The 15,208-nt window shown below is 43.6% G+C and overlaps 1 protein-coding gene across 1 annotated transcript in view; it reads left to right on the plus strand.

The window, feature by feature from the left end:
- Nucleotides 1-15,208, plus strand: part of APBB3 (amyloid beta precursor protein binding family B member 3) — a 250,568-nt gene that overhangs the window by 156,875 nt on the left and 78,485 nt on the right. Inside the window, exons 8-9 of the mRNA XM_086931390.1 lie at nucleotides 2,794-2,908; nucleotides 7,317-7,404. Coding sequence (XP_086787516.1) covers nucleotides 2,794-2,908; nucleotides 7,317-7,404 — 203 coding nt within the window. The remainder of the gene's footprint in view (nucleotides 1-2,793; nucleotides 2,909-7,316; nucleotides 7,405-15,208) is intronic.

The raw sequence follows: 15,208 nt of genomic DNA on the forward strand, positions 1-15,208 counted from the left end.
TAGCATGAAAGAAACAGGCAAAATACTTTTTTTGTGCAGATTGGATTCAAAGAATTTAGTATCACAATCAATATCAAGGATGTGAAACAAATCTTTAAAAAAACCTGAAATTAAGCTTTTAGAATTTTTTTTGGGAATTATAATAGCACAGCAGAATCTATGAACCCGAACGTGGGTGAGTTCAGACACTTGGTAAGTATCAACCCTATTTTGTTTTTAGAGATACCAGTGCAAAGACATTGATAGAGGATTATGATTACTGAAATTGCTAGTCCTGATATAAAATCCCAAACAAGACAACAAAGAGAAGCAGAAATTAAAATATAGTCAATATTAGTATTATGGCCGATTTTAGTAAATGAGAGAAATTTACTGTGGGGACACTCATCCACCCCATTATTAGTTAAAAAATAAGTTACGTTCCTATAGTAGGTCATTCAAAGCGTCACTCTGGAAAGAATAATTAAAGTGCAAGGGGCAATCAATTCAATAATCCAGAGACTGATCAAAGAGTTGACAAATGTGCTTTATTAGATGCAAATTAAAACAATATAAGAAAAATATGTACTGGCGAAGCACTTAAAAGCCATCTTTCAGATATTCAAAAACCCCGGTTTATATTGATTACAATTATCATTCTTGTAATTAACAACTAGCATCTTCTGGTGTTTTTTTTTTAAATGGCAAACAAATTGGTGCGCAAGTATCAATCAAGTTTGGATGACATTTCTGAGAAAGTGTAATCATAGTAAGCAGGCCCCATCTTGCCTTATCTGAAGCAATGGGTATAGCTGGAGTAAAAAAAACAGAAGAATAATCACTCAAGAAAAAAAGTAGTCAATGTCCTATTATCAGTTTTTTAATCAATACCTGCAATATTCCATCATAAAACGTTCCACTTCACCAAATGGGGAGTACTGTAGGATGGTAAAGTAACTGCAATAGGAGACCCATCATTATTCACTAGCAAGATATTGTTCAGATTAAGTTAATCAATGTTATCAATGGCTGAAATCGGTTAAGTATCGGGACATCATAATTAGAAATAACTGGAAAAAACGTATACAGAGTGAGACGCCAGAAAGGAACTAAAGTAAACTAAACTAAACTCAGAGATTCAAATGTGTGACCTGTAAGGAAGACGCTCAGATTAATGCCATATACGGGATGACAATTTGAAATATTAGATTTGGCTAGCATGTTCCTTCAATTGCCTTTGGTATTTTTATTTGTGAACTGTGTTTTCTCCTTAAGCAAGCGTATGGTAAAAGTCAGTACGTCAGGTCCCCAAACATGCTTATCATCCATAAACATAGGACATGATCTGTCTAGCGCCAGATGTATGTGAGATTCATGGATGAGACATTTGCATGAAGGAGAAAGCCCCAGAGAGCGTCAGCCTCGTGTGGGGTTTGGACCGGGAATGCCTTGCCAAATATTGAAGCTGCCAGTTCAATTTTCTCTGATAAATCCTGAAATTCTTAAAATGTTGTATTCTGTGATTTGTTAATTCACACCCTTTCTTCGCCTTTTTTTCTCTCACTATTCCATGCGCTTTGGCCAAAAAGAGACAGGTAAGAGTTTTTTTTCTATAAAATGAAATAAAGATAGATGGGTGTGGATAGGCAAACTTTTACCGTGTCTCACAACAACAGTTGCTTCACAGAGCCCATCATTCCAGGTGTTGTGGGTATTACTAGAAAAGAATATTACCTTTTTTCCCCCTACAAGTTGACCCAATTTGAAGTGGTGACATTTTTGCAAGGAAACATCTCTCCGGCTGTGTGAAATTTGCACACACTTTGTCATCTTTATTCATTTGTGACTGGATTACTTGGCCAATACTTGGCCCACAATGTCCTCCTGTGGTAAGTGATACGTTACCTGCCCTCCCTGCTCTGCTGCCACACCTCTTCCGTTTATCCGTCTTGGATCCTCTTCTGGTGCTATTCCGACACCCCTTCCCAAACCTTATCTGCAAGGCCCACTCCCTCCACTCTGTTGCCGAAAGGGAGATCACCGAGACTGACCAGTCATTCCGACAGACAAGAATGGCTTGAACAGAGTCCTCCACATGTCAAGAATGGTCCAGAACTCTTTCATAAGAAACAACCTTATTGAACCTCTCCACAGCTCTAGGAGCCATACTCGCTTTTCTATGATAAATGACTTCCACTTTCTATTGAACCCCCCGCCCCCCACCTTCTATCACAGTTTATCTTTTCAACCTTTGCCATTTTCCAATCTACCACTTCTCTTGCAGTTTCTTAATTTTTTGTTAGATATATTTATATAAAATGCAATTTCTATAATTTCTAAGTGCTGTAAATAACAAGTGTTACTATTGCCCAATTTAATGATACTCTATTTACCACCCTCAAAAGGATCGAAGGGTAAGTCTGCCTTGGCACAATTTGAACGTGTGACCACCACTTCACCACGTCTCAGCAGCTACCCTTTAACCCACTGCTGGCATAACACTGCATCTGACATCTACCATCTCCATTGAAATTGTGATTAGAAGGGTTTACACCTCATCAGCTATCAGCTTTGATCCCTGTTGTTTTGTGAATGTATGTTGGAAGTCGTATGTAGCACCCTCACTATATACCATAGATGCACTTGTATAGTGACTTCAGAAAACACGCGAAAAGAATCAGGAGAGGTGTATAGTGCTGAGTAACTTCACATCACTTTATGAATCATAAAATAATTGTCAATACTCAGCTTGGTCTCACATAAGATCCCAATGGGTAGGCTTACAGTAACATTATTCGTTCATTTTCATTGCAGAGACTTTGCCTTTGTGGCCAATGACAAAGACACCTGCATGCTAAAGTGCCACGTGTTCCGGTGCGACGTACCCGCCAAGGCCATCGCCAGTGCGTTGCATAGCATGTGCTCTCAGGTACTGGACAGAGTAACCTACAAGTGATATTTAGTCAGAGCATTATTTGGGTGTGTTCTCAAGCATGCTTGCCATACCTCTGCAAGAGCAGGAAACTTTTCTTCGATTATTAACAACACCATCTTAGCACTGAAGAAAGGCCAAAAAATCAAACAACATGTGGTTCTTTGGGATGAGTGAAGACCATAAGGATGCATCTCAACTTAACAACATCTTTCCATTTGGGATAGGAGGAGATGTGAAATGTTATAGTAGCAAAATATCTAATATGAATGTCCAGATGGATGTTGACAACAATTAGCTGTTTTGAGGTCTGTGGGACCCCAAGTATCGGTGTTGACTGGATGTTGAGTGTTTGGAAAGTCTGGGATCTGTGAAAGTACGGGTGTGGACTGGATGTTGATTTCTTTAGGGCCTGTGGGATCTGTGAAAGTACTGAGGTTGACTTCATGTTGACTGCTTTGGGATCTGTGTGATCTGGAGAAAATGCAGATGTTGACTGTTTTGGGATCTGCTGACCTGTGAAAGCAAGAATGTTCTCCGTATTGATGTCTGTTGTTTACAGGACATTTATTTATTTAAAGTTGTTATATAGCGCCTGTCATTGGACAGGTATTAAGACACATTGCATCGCCCCAAATAATTTATATGACAATGTAAATTATCACCAGGAAAAAACGGGAGATGTGACAGCCAGGGGAAGATGGTTAGTGGGGTGGAATAAGAAGAGGTCAACAACATTCAATTAGATTGATCTCTTTGCCCGTTGACCCTAAGCATTTCTTTAGTGAACTTCTTATGGCTATGAAGTATGATACCCCCAGCTTAATGATAATGTATCATCTACCATAGATTTCACACTGCCACTTCAATCATTGATTCTGTATATTTATGAGCCATGAGGTCAAAGGTCAGTCTTGGATATCATTTCTTTCCTTTTCCAATGAGATATTCAATTATTGATTTTGACCTGCTCTCAATTTGCGCCTTCATCACGAAAAAGATATGAAAAATTTCTGTTAATAAACAAAGTGATTGCCTCGTCATGTTGTCAATAAGATTCATAGAAGGCCAGAAAAAAGGTTACATGATAGTTGAGAAAGAACACCTCCCTAAATCCTTCCTGCCGACCAATAATCTCAATCTTGTGCTTCGTCTTTCTTTGGAGATGGGGCACAATGTATCTTATTCCCACGTAAAACATATTTAGGCCTGTTCACTGTACACTTGGCCATGCATAGGCATAATGATGTTACCTTCAACCACTCAACAGTGGAGAAGTGTGGCTCAGGGGTTAGAGGCAGCAGACCTGGAGCTTGAGTTCGGCCCTGGACCATGGTTCAATTCCCCGCCTCGGCGGGTCTTGGGCTCAAAATTCCACGGACTCGATAATTCTCGCTCCGGTGCCTTCTCGACTCACGGGTGTACACTCTGCGACTCTGGGCAATAGCTTGCTTAATCTCCACAACGGCCCCTCGCGGTGGGATGCCTGGCTTTCACCTTGTGGATACCCTGCCAGGGTTATCTCACAGGGGAATACCAGGACGGGTTCCCTAAGCAAGCGCAGAGATGCCCCAGGGTAAGTCGTGCGCTATATAAGTTTCATTCATTCATTCATTCATTCATTCAACATGTTTGATTGGTAGTTAACTTGTGAAAAAGTAAGTGCTGGAGCTCTCGTCAGGAGGAAGCTTGCACCAGCACATTGCTCCTATTAGCGCCGTCTATAACAGAACCAACTACTAAGCATGAAATCCTACATGTGGGGGAGAGGATGTGGTGTAACGGCCAGAGCTGCTAACTTTGGAACTTTGGAACTGGGGAACCCAGGATTTAGTCCCGGCGTATGCTCAACATTCTGTGATTCTGGGCAAATCACTTAATCTCCCTGTGCCTACCAAAAATGAATGTGTCCTTAACTGGTGCTCATGAAAGGATCTATAATACCTTTGGGTCGACTTCTCTGGTGCTGGTGTTGACGATTAAGTGCAGATGCCAAGCACTGGAAACCACTGGGTCAAATTATGCACTGTGTATGATGGAACGTGATACTGAAATTATGGACCTACCATGCCAAATGTATAGAGACAGGCCCCAAAACATAAAATTTATGAGTGAACTCCAACCATTTTCTTGAAAAATAAAGTGCTGTAGAGTAATCTTAGTGCAAAGTACTATCACACTCGACCTCTATGGCTATGTTTATTTACCTGAGGGGAGGGTGATGACTTTATATTGTTATTTTCCAAATGTGAAAAAGCTATTTACTGACCATAAAAAATACTGGCCCTCATTATGATGCCAGTCAGAAGAGCGTCCGACTGACATCGTAGCAGGATTGGGACTGCTTGACAAAGTGTCAGAGGTCCCACCTGCTGAATTACAATGCGACCTCCAGCGCGGCAGAAGGAAACATGCTGTACTATTGCGGCTTATGATCAGTGGGAAAAGGGCCGCATCGTAAGAAGCAATAGTAAAGGGTATATTTACAAACATCCATGCACCGTGTGTCAGGAACCACGTGGTGCCTAGCACACGGTGCATGAATGTTGGGAGGGGCAACAGATATGCCCCCCTGGCCCCATTGCGGAGGCCTTTGGGTGACGAGGGTCCTGCTAGAGGCCCTCAAAGTCACTTTCCGACAGCCTTGTCATGGCGGTCCTACCGCCATGAAACAGCTGTGGGAAACTGACATCAAAATCCCTACGGTGGTTTCTCTGCAGGCAACGCATCATTGTAGGGATTACAGATCCGATCGCGGCCACGACGGCCTCCTTGAGCCTGTCTGAGACGGCAGTCTTTCCCCCCGCTCGATACGCTCCGACCACCCGCCTCGTAATCCGACGGTCAGACCGCAGCCCAGATGTCAGATGAATCGTCACTGATAGCCTGTCGGTTGCAGTCCGTCCTACATCATAATCAGGCTCACTGTTATGTACTGTTACTAAAGACTGAAAGGAGAGAACAAGTGAGTGAGTGAATATGTGAGTGTGACAAAGATTGATTAAAATACTAATATTTGGCCCAGCTATGGGTTCACTATTTGACGTTGATCCAGGTTGCAATCTTATGTACTAGGACACAGCAGTTAAACGCCTAACTTTATACACAGAGGTCAATTTCAGGGTATGGGTTTCAAAGGATCAAAATTATTGAAGAAGTATTTTGTAGTTCTTAATATATTCTCCCTTCAGGAACACTTGTGCAGTGTTTCTTAGGGCCTGATTTAAAATTCGGTGGATGGATTACTCCGTCACAAACGTGATGAATATCCCTTCTGCTTAATTACAAGTGTGTGATCGCGACGGAGTATACATACCGGCAAGATACAGATCCACCTGCTAAATCTAAAAGCGGGTGAACCTTAGGTTTAATAACGATGGAGAGCGCTCTATCTCTGCCGTGATTAAGGCCTCCAATAGCCCTGTGGAGTGAGGCCCTTCGGAGGCTCGCCTCTAATTCCACTCACCTAATTTCAATGGACTGAATTAGAGGTCAGTTTTCACTGCCTGTCACTACAGGAAAACCCTGGAGATAAGGAGCAGTGAAAACTGCTAAATCTTACCCCTGACATGGGAAAAAACACCCCTGGCGAAGAAAGCATTTTCTTTTTTATTTTCAAAATAGAAATCCTTTTGAAAAAAAAAAAAGACAACAGTTTGGTGCACGGCTCTGTCCGTGATGGCGGGTCCTAACAAAACTTCAGAAATGGCCACCTGCCTACATATAAATTAAGCACTTAACATTATTTTGCTCAGTTCTCAATGTGGTTTAATAACTAAAGGCACGGAGAGCGGCAGGGAGTTTGAGGCACCGGATACTCATATCTTTCTGCAAGATAATGAGGGAAGATCAGCGTAACTTTAGCAAGTTTGCTAAATTCAACAAACATTCTCAATTTTGTGCTTTTAAGGAAGGTGCACAATCACCCTTAAGGGTCTCTAGGCGCTGGCGGCCGTCGGGAAGATTAAGCAAGCTATTGCCCAGAGTCACATGGTGCTGGGCTAATCTGCCGCCGGTGCCAGGATCCCCAGATTCCGGAGTCAGTCGCCCTAGCCGCGGCGCCACACCAGAGATGGCCCGAGTCAAAGCGGCGCCTGCTTGTTTCAGAGAGACTCCTAAAGGTTCAGGGAGACCAGAGGTGGCAGCATGTGGGGCTTTAAGAACCACAGTATAGCAGAGGAAAACAAAGGTCGAGGGAAACCTAGGGAAACATAATCTGTAATGTAGACTAAGTCAGAAACCTAGCAGTTTCTAGAGAAAGCCCTAGTCATGCCATGTTGTATTAAAATGTGGTTACCCCTCGAGCTCTCTAACTTGAGCCGGTGGGTACAGTGTCAAAGGAAATGTATTGTACGGCTTGAAGATTTAACGAGACCTGAGACTCGTGTTTCCCTTCTCTGTGCAGATCATTTCTGAGAAGGCTGTGTCGAGCAACAGCATCACTCGATCGGTTACCTTGGAAACCATCTCGCCAGAGGATTTACCGCTGCAAGGTAACTGTGTTGTGATGCCACGTTTTCTCTTCTCATTTTGTTCCTATGTTTTATTTTTGAGATGGAGAGAGTTATCCTTACATACTGCCTTGTACAACAGTGTACCCAGTGACACAAGCTTTGCACGAAAATAGTATCCGACAACCCTGTGCCTCTAAAGTCTGATACATTGATAATGGTGAGATGTGAGGCTGAATCCAAAAGGCATTTACGGCTACTTATTTATTTTGCAAAAGCGCTATGACATTTCCAGCAGTCGTGTTTTATATAAGGTTAATAATGGTGTATAGCTCAGTCCTTATCATGGTCTACATGAACCAGAGGGTGATCGAGGTTTTGGATGGAGTTGCTGTTTTGCGGGGTATATTACACAAACATGCACATATTTAAGAAAGTAACAATATGCTCTGCAAGAATGGTCACTTGTTCATGAGGATGGGTTCAGAAAAGGGAATGCATCACCTGAGAACGAGACTTATCCATATATATAGTGTAAAACAAACAAAGGCTTCTCCCGCTCACTTCAAAATTACCTCCCCAACTTTTTAGTATATGCTTTAAATAGCTACCCAAATATAATTTGAAAAGATATGCATAATGGGACTCGGACATTTTAAATGATCCGTCGATATTCCATGCTTGGTGAAAAAGGCTTTTCTTAGTGTTACAGGTTGCAAAAATGCACACGACCATTGAGTTCACTTGAGATGTGCAGCAATAAATCGTCTTGTATATAGTGACAAGAAATACCATTGGGGTGAACGTGCAATTTAAAGCATGTTGTGTTAGATTGTGCTAGTTCAGCAACACATTTGATGGTGTTTTTACATTATTTATCTCGTTGATGGGTGGTGGTTACGGTTGCATGCCTTTACATCGCAAGTTTTACAGCGCATGCTGTTACAACGCATAGTGTTGGGGGGCGCTGGATAGTGAATAGTTTAATTTACTATTCCAACTCCAGTCCACGTGGATAGTAGGGAAGGTGTTGGATAGTAAATTAAATCTATTGCCTATCCTAGAGCGCCCCCCAGCGCAATGCGTTGTAATGACATGCGTTGTAAAACTTGCGATGTAAAGGCATGCGTCGTAAAAGTTGCGTTGAAAAGGATGTTCCCCGGTTGTTACCCTTCAAAACCATTTTTGTAAATTTTGTAGAGAAAACAACAGTTTTTGAAAATTCAGTCTTTAGAGAATAGTGGCTTGTAATGACATTGATACAAGTTTCTCAGGCTACATTATAAGAGGAATTGCCATCAAGCAAATTGCGGTATAGCAGGTTATTTATATGTCACCATGACTTTCTCTGCTTCAATCATATGTCTATGCCAACTTGAAAGTAATTTAAACTAAAGTCAGTGGCCTCTAATGTTGCAGAATATGTGTGTTAATTACTGCACCTGGTAAATTCTGTTATCCCAGGGTGGGTTATTTCCCAGGTGTGGAAAATACCAGCTATTCCGAGTTTGACATTGCAGAATGAGGTGTACCATGCAGAGTCAGTGTCTACAGCACCAAATGGTATATGTTTCATCAGGACCAAAATATCTAAACGTAATAGCCGTATTACACACAATACTATCTCTGGAATTCTGCGTGCTCTGAGCTTATACCAGAAAAGAGTTCTATCCACCCAGCCAAAAGCTGCAGAGAAGTCAATGAAGTAACTGCCAGCTGTCCTACTGTGCAAACAAACTTCCAGGCCTACTTACAAAAGGAAAACAATGATGGGTGATATCATGACTTTCAAGGAATCCATCACGATCCTACAAAATGATGTAATTAAAATAAATTAAGCCAGGAATTCAAGACATGCAACACTTCCCTATGAACGATCCATCTGTCACAGTGATTTAGGTAAATAAATCTATATAAAGATGAACACATCTGCTTCTTTTTAGGTTTTGCCTGCACAGCGTGTGTGAAATCTCTTGTGAACAACAACAAAAAAACTTAAAACGGGCTTAGAGCCCTCCCAATATTTACCGTTGCTTACCATTGGCTGGCTTCAATGTCACTCTTATTTCCTTGCTTCTTACTAGTCAGCATCTCCTCATTGCCTCTTGTATTCTTCTGGGCATCGTGCTTGTCCCTGCTGTGGAGAATGGTCCAATTACAGATTCCTGACTGTGGTCAGTGCACTACCACTAGCCACAGGCTCTTGTAGGTCTTCTTTTTTTACATTTTATCATGCACTCTTGTAGCAAGCATATCTCTGTGGTCCGTCTCCATCCCCTGAAATTACTGCTCCCTCCCTCGTGTTGCTTTCCCTTGCCCGCCTTCCACTATCATTGTTTCTCCCGCCCACCTGTCCCGCTGTATGTTGTTGGTTTCCTACCCCTCCTTCCTCCCGCTGTCCGTTGTTAGGTTAATCTGTTCATCCTCTCGTTGTCCATTTGTTTGGTTGGTTGATTCCCTGCTCTCCTCCCTCCTCCCACTGTCCACTGTTTGTATGGTTCATCCCCATCCCCCTGAACTCCTCCCACTGTCTGTTTGGTTCTTTCCCTGCCCCCTCCCTTTGTCTGTTGTTTGTTTGGTTTTTCCCCAACCCCTGACCTCTTCCTTCTGACTGTTTGGTCCGCTCCCCAACCTTGTCCTTCTCCCACTGTCTGTTATTTGTTTACCACACCCACCCTTCCCTCTTGTGTTGCTTGCCCCCCTCAAGCCCCTTACACTGTTTTTACTCATATTGCACAGCGGCTGTGCAACGTGGCTTATAGGAAAAAACTGGTATGACACAGTCAACGCTGGCTCAATCATAGTGCTGTTTTTTTTTCTTTAAGCCATGTTGCACAGCGGCTCGCTCTGCCTAAAACAATATTGAGAAAAACAATGGATCTTGCATCAGTGAAACCTTTTAGCTTTGCCAATACTTGTTAATGATTGACTTTATACTTACCTCCTTCAAGGTGTATAGCCTTGGTTTTCCGCCAGAATCGACACTACTGATAAAGTGAACTGGAGGCTGCTAAATTATTACCCACTTCAATTTGATGGCATCCAGGAGCTGTTACCTCTGTGTTGAGAAATGTGCTGTTGCCAATAGCTGTGATGAGACCTCATCCGTTTACATGTCCAGGAGAAGAGGAAGGACATCTTGTGCTCTTGTTTCCCATTGCTTGGTTGAGCATCTGCATCACCTTGATTGCATTGGAGTTTTCCAGCTCACAGTTATCTGGATTGTGGTTCTGTGAGCTTCATGGAGTGCCAGGCATAAAGGGTGCCAGTGAGACTGAAAAATTCAGTACTGGGCAAAGATGAGATTTTTCCTTTTGTGCCAAACAGACACCATGAGTTTCACAAAGGGGTGTGGACAGACCTCCTAATCTGCCCTTTCTAAGATGGTGGTCTTTTCATAAAATGCTATCCAAGGTTCCCAACCAAGGAAAAAGTGGAGTCTTTCCTGAGATGTAATTTGCTGATTCAAACATATATAAGGCATTTCCAAGTGAGGGATGCATCACAGCCTATTGGTTCCCTTATTATTCATAGCATTCTATGCCTTTCGGCTCCTATTTCGGCCCATGCATTTTATTTCTCCCAGTTGACATTTGTACAGGATCTACTTCTGGATATGCTTGCTTGGCTCTTTTCTCTTCCCTGATCTTAGAGGGAGTTTGGTGTCTTTTTAATAACTTAAGTAATATTCAATCACATTTCTGAGGAGGTTTTTTATCCTTAGTGGTTTACCCATACCTGGGACCCTCTTAAGGAGACATGTGACACCTTTCATTTGTACTTTTTATCGTGCAGGGTGGCACTGTGTTTACTGGGAGTAGTCCCCCTTTCTTCAGGCAACCAAGAAGGGAAGTCAACAGACCATCTCAGCTTCCACTGCTTGAAAGGGGCATGGCTTGGATGTAAGCCTTCAGTAAATTTCACTGGATTGTAAACAGACATGAAACCCTTTAGTTCGCGATCAGTTTATGATCTATTACCTAGTGCATTTGAGAAGTGAAAAAGAGGCCTTGGTATAAAATAAACCTAACCACCGGAAATGTTGCCTTGCATATCTTGTATTGCATCCTTATCACATTCTTGACAATCATTCATTTTGAATGCACATTTTCTAACTGTAATCCCGCTCTTATATTGATTTCTTCTTCTTTTATACTCGATAAAGTCTGTGTCCACACTCATACATTTAAACTGTCTCAACAACATATTCAACAGCCCTACAAGGATTAAAGCATCCAGGGTTCAAGCGAGAGGGCATACTTGGTCCTTTAACCTTACAGTAGCGAACAGAGGAAACAACTGCTCAACATTTGGATAATAATTCCCATACAACTGTCCGCAACCTCATTTACATTATTACCGTCTGTCAATTCAGTCGGATTGTATCACAGCTGCTCAATTGCATCCATACTCTGAAAACTCCAACTTGTAATAACTAAAGTTATCAACAAATACATATCAATAATCAATAATGCAAGGCTACAAAAATAATATGGGTTCTCTCCTTTTCGGTTGGTGCCCACTAGTGTGACCATTCAGCACCCAGAACAGCTTTCCATTAAAATTATTCTTCAATTTATCTGACTTGACATTTACCAAAAAGAGAAGTTGGCATGACCACAAAAATATTCCAGTTGTCTTCAAACTACTTTTTGAATGTAGTCGAATCAACCTGTATTCAGTTTTATGTTCAAGTCACATCAGACAGTTAAAGAAGACACCTGTATCATTACCATAGCCTTTTAAGTGCACTTATTTCTATTTTAAAATTAATATTTCTTCTTAGTTGACTGCAATAAATCTTTTGAATTTGCCTCCTCCAAGGATTAACTTCAATTGAAACTAGTCTTTCACTGCCACCTCTTAGACATGAACGTTGTGCCTGCCAAGCAAACGGAGTTAAGACAAGTGTTAAGAGGCTGCTTGAAGGGCAACCCTCTTAGGTTTTTCATCACTACACAATCAAAACTGTATGCGTGTGGATCCCAAAGGCAGGTCTCCTCGCAAGAAGCAATTCAAGATGTATCCACATGGGAATTAAAACAAGAATCGTGTTGCAGATGAGTGAAGTCCTATATGTTCCAAACAAGTATTGGCCATTCAGACCCTCATCTCAGCTCTGTGAAAAAGTTTCAGCAACCGTGTAAAGTGAAGGTTGATATATGCCTTAAGCTTCAACTTGGAGAGGGAAAATCACCCCTAGCTTTCCAAGTCTCAACGTGTTATTGTTTGTGATCGTCATACACAAGCTTGGTTGTTTAAATAGAGGTATTAGCAAGACTTTCTAGTTAATCAACTTTTCAAAATACAAATGGAATTTACAACCAATCTGCCATCTTATATTCTTGTAAGACACTACCCAAGAGTTATAACTCCCGATTGAAAGCCACACTCCTGCCCTGCCACCGGGACTCAATTTACTGTAAAGTAGTCATCGAAAGATGCATACTTTACACTGCAAATGTCAGGGTCGATCGCCTCATTGACGGAAGCCCCCTTCGGTGCCGACAAATTATGGATGAGCCTGTACTCCCCCGGGTCCTTTTTAGGCACCACCCCTAATGGGGAACATACAAAATCAGCTGTTGGTGGGTCACCAAAAGGTCCTGCAACCCGCCCCAAGCTAACCTCCTTGGCGATCTTTTTGGCCCCCCGAAAATCGCCTGCCGGGATCCTGAAGCCATGTGAGAAGCCATCTCGCAGGATCCCAGCGGACGCATGATCAGGGTATCTATTCAGCCATTGGGTCAAAGCCAGGATATCTACGGGTGAAGGTGTGAACTTCCGGGGCAGCGCATCAATCCTGCTTGGTACCCTCTTTACCTCCGGTACCATTGGCTCTGGATCGGCAGCTAGTTTCAGGGTGTGAGGTGTTACCACAACTGGAGCACGCATGCCTAAACTTACACGTTCCTTGCGGCCTGCTACACGTCCCCTTATTGAAGCCCCAACACACTCCTCGCTTACTTCCGTTCCCGCCCGATCTAGGCTGAGACTCCCACCCGTAGCTTGGCCGAAAGGGCTGCGCCTGTTTCTGTGGAAAGGCCCTGGGGCCGTTTGTGCTCGACCCTGAACCACCCGCTGATCCCGGCAAGAGCTGTGCATGCCAAGATACCGTATCTAAACAATCCCCCAAGTCAGTGTTTCATTAAACTCTTTTGCCTTTCTAAACGCCATGTCATACCCTTTCCATTCTTCTCCTCAATACTTCTCATGGAAGCTTGTGATCCTGCTCTGGTAACAAGCCAGGTCACTCAACACTTCTGGTGTACGTTCAGCGATAATCACTACAAAAATAGAAAAGGCCCTGATCCAGTTCATCATCGACTCCTCGACCCTGAATTCTGCCATTTTCGCCCGCCATACACTGGGGTGCCATAAATCCTTCTGAGTCTTGGCATATTCTAACTCTCAATGATCAGTTAACAATGAAAACATGTTAATATATTTATTGGCCCATACCATCTCCTTAGTAACCATGGGAATATGTTGCGCCAAGCTTTCCCGCCTTGAGGGTACCACGCCCTCACTCATCATTGGGAGTGATCTCTTACCGGCCTCCGCCGCACCTCCAGCCGTGTCCGTCGACTTATTCTGGTTTTCGACAACGACCACCTTCGGCACCTGTGGAGAAATAGAAGGCACGTTCGCCGCCCCAGCACCCCTTGTCTGCCTTAACTGCTCAATAATCAGTCTAGCTTCTTCGGCCGGGTCTTCTAGAGCCGCGGATCCCCCCGCTCCCTTCTTCAACCAGGGTAACACAGCCGCCAACTGAAGCGCTAATTCAGGAGGCATTTGGTTGTCATCCAGCGGTGTGATAACCACAGGGATTGGCAATCCCCCATCCGGTGTGGGTACCGGGCAGTACGCTGGTGCAACTGGGACCGGTGGGACTTCCATCGGGACTGGGGCCTCGCTAGGACCCGCTTTCCCCTTCTTCCTTTTCCCCTTATCCCCCCCTAGGATAATGTTTGGCAAAGCAGGCCCTACGATCCTCTTAGGTCGCCCCGAGGGCCCCTCTTGGGCCTCCACTTGTTTCCTGAGGGCCGCTAAGCCGCGCCCCAGCTGGTCTACTTTACCGAACTTTCTGTCCATCGCCGACACTTGGTTCACCAATGTGCGCAGCATACGTTCCATCTCGGAGCTCTTTCCAGTCTTCTTACCAGGCATGTCCGCGTTCAACGTTAGCTCAGCCTGTCCTCCCGAAGTGACTTGGATTCCAGCTACGCCTTGACGACTGAAACAGAAAAAACAACGATTACACGTTCAAAAAACAGCAGCTTGTTCCCTTGAGGGCTCACGAGCGACGAGTTGTGCAGCCTTCAGAGCGCAGGAACAAGAGGACGCTTCCCTGGATTCCCGTGCCTTTTATCCAGCAGCGGGAAGGCGGGGGCCGCGCCCCCATCCCGCCCATAGGTACACGGACTTCCGGGCGGGTGTTTAGGACAACCCTTTTAGGTGGTGGGGGCACGCTCCGACCACGCCGCTATGGGCATACCGGCCGGGACATGCCCCCCGCCGCAACGGTTTCCCGGGGGATCAGGGCACCCATCCATACGTTCGGGGTGACCGAGTGGTCTCCCCTTTCCATTCAGTCATTCAAACATCCGAATTCATACCCACACATACTCATACGTCCTAAAGCTCAGGGTTCAAACAATGTATGATTGACAAATGAAAAAAACAAGTGGACCAATCTCCCCCATATATATGAATAACATCAATATTAGTTCATACAGAAAAAATAACATAAACACAAATACAATCAATAAATAACGCCTGTTGAAAGATATCAGTGGGCCCCCACTGCCCATTACCTCGCTTTAAACTCCACGAGACCTATCAA

Source organism: Lissotriton vulgaris, chromosome 7, assembly GCF_964263255.1.
Source record: "Lissotriton vulgaris chromosome 7, aLisVul1.2, whole genome shotgun sequence".
In the NCBI taxonomy this organism is placed as follows: domain Eukaryota; kingdom Metazoa; phylum Chordata; class Amphibia; order Caudata; family Salamandridae; genus Lissotriton; species Lissotriton vulgaris.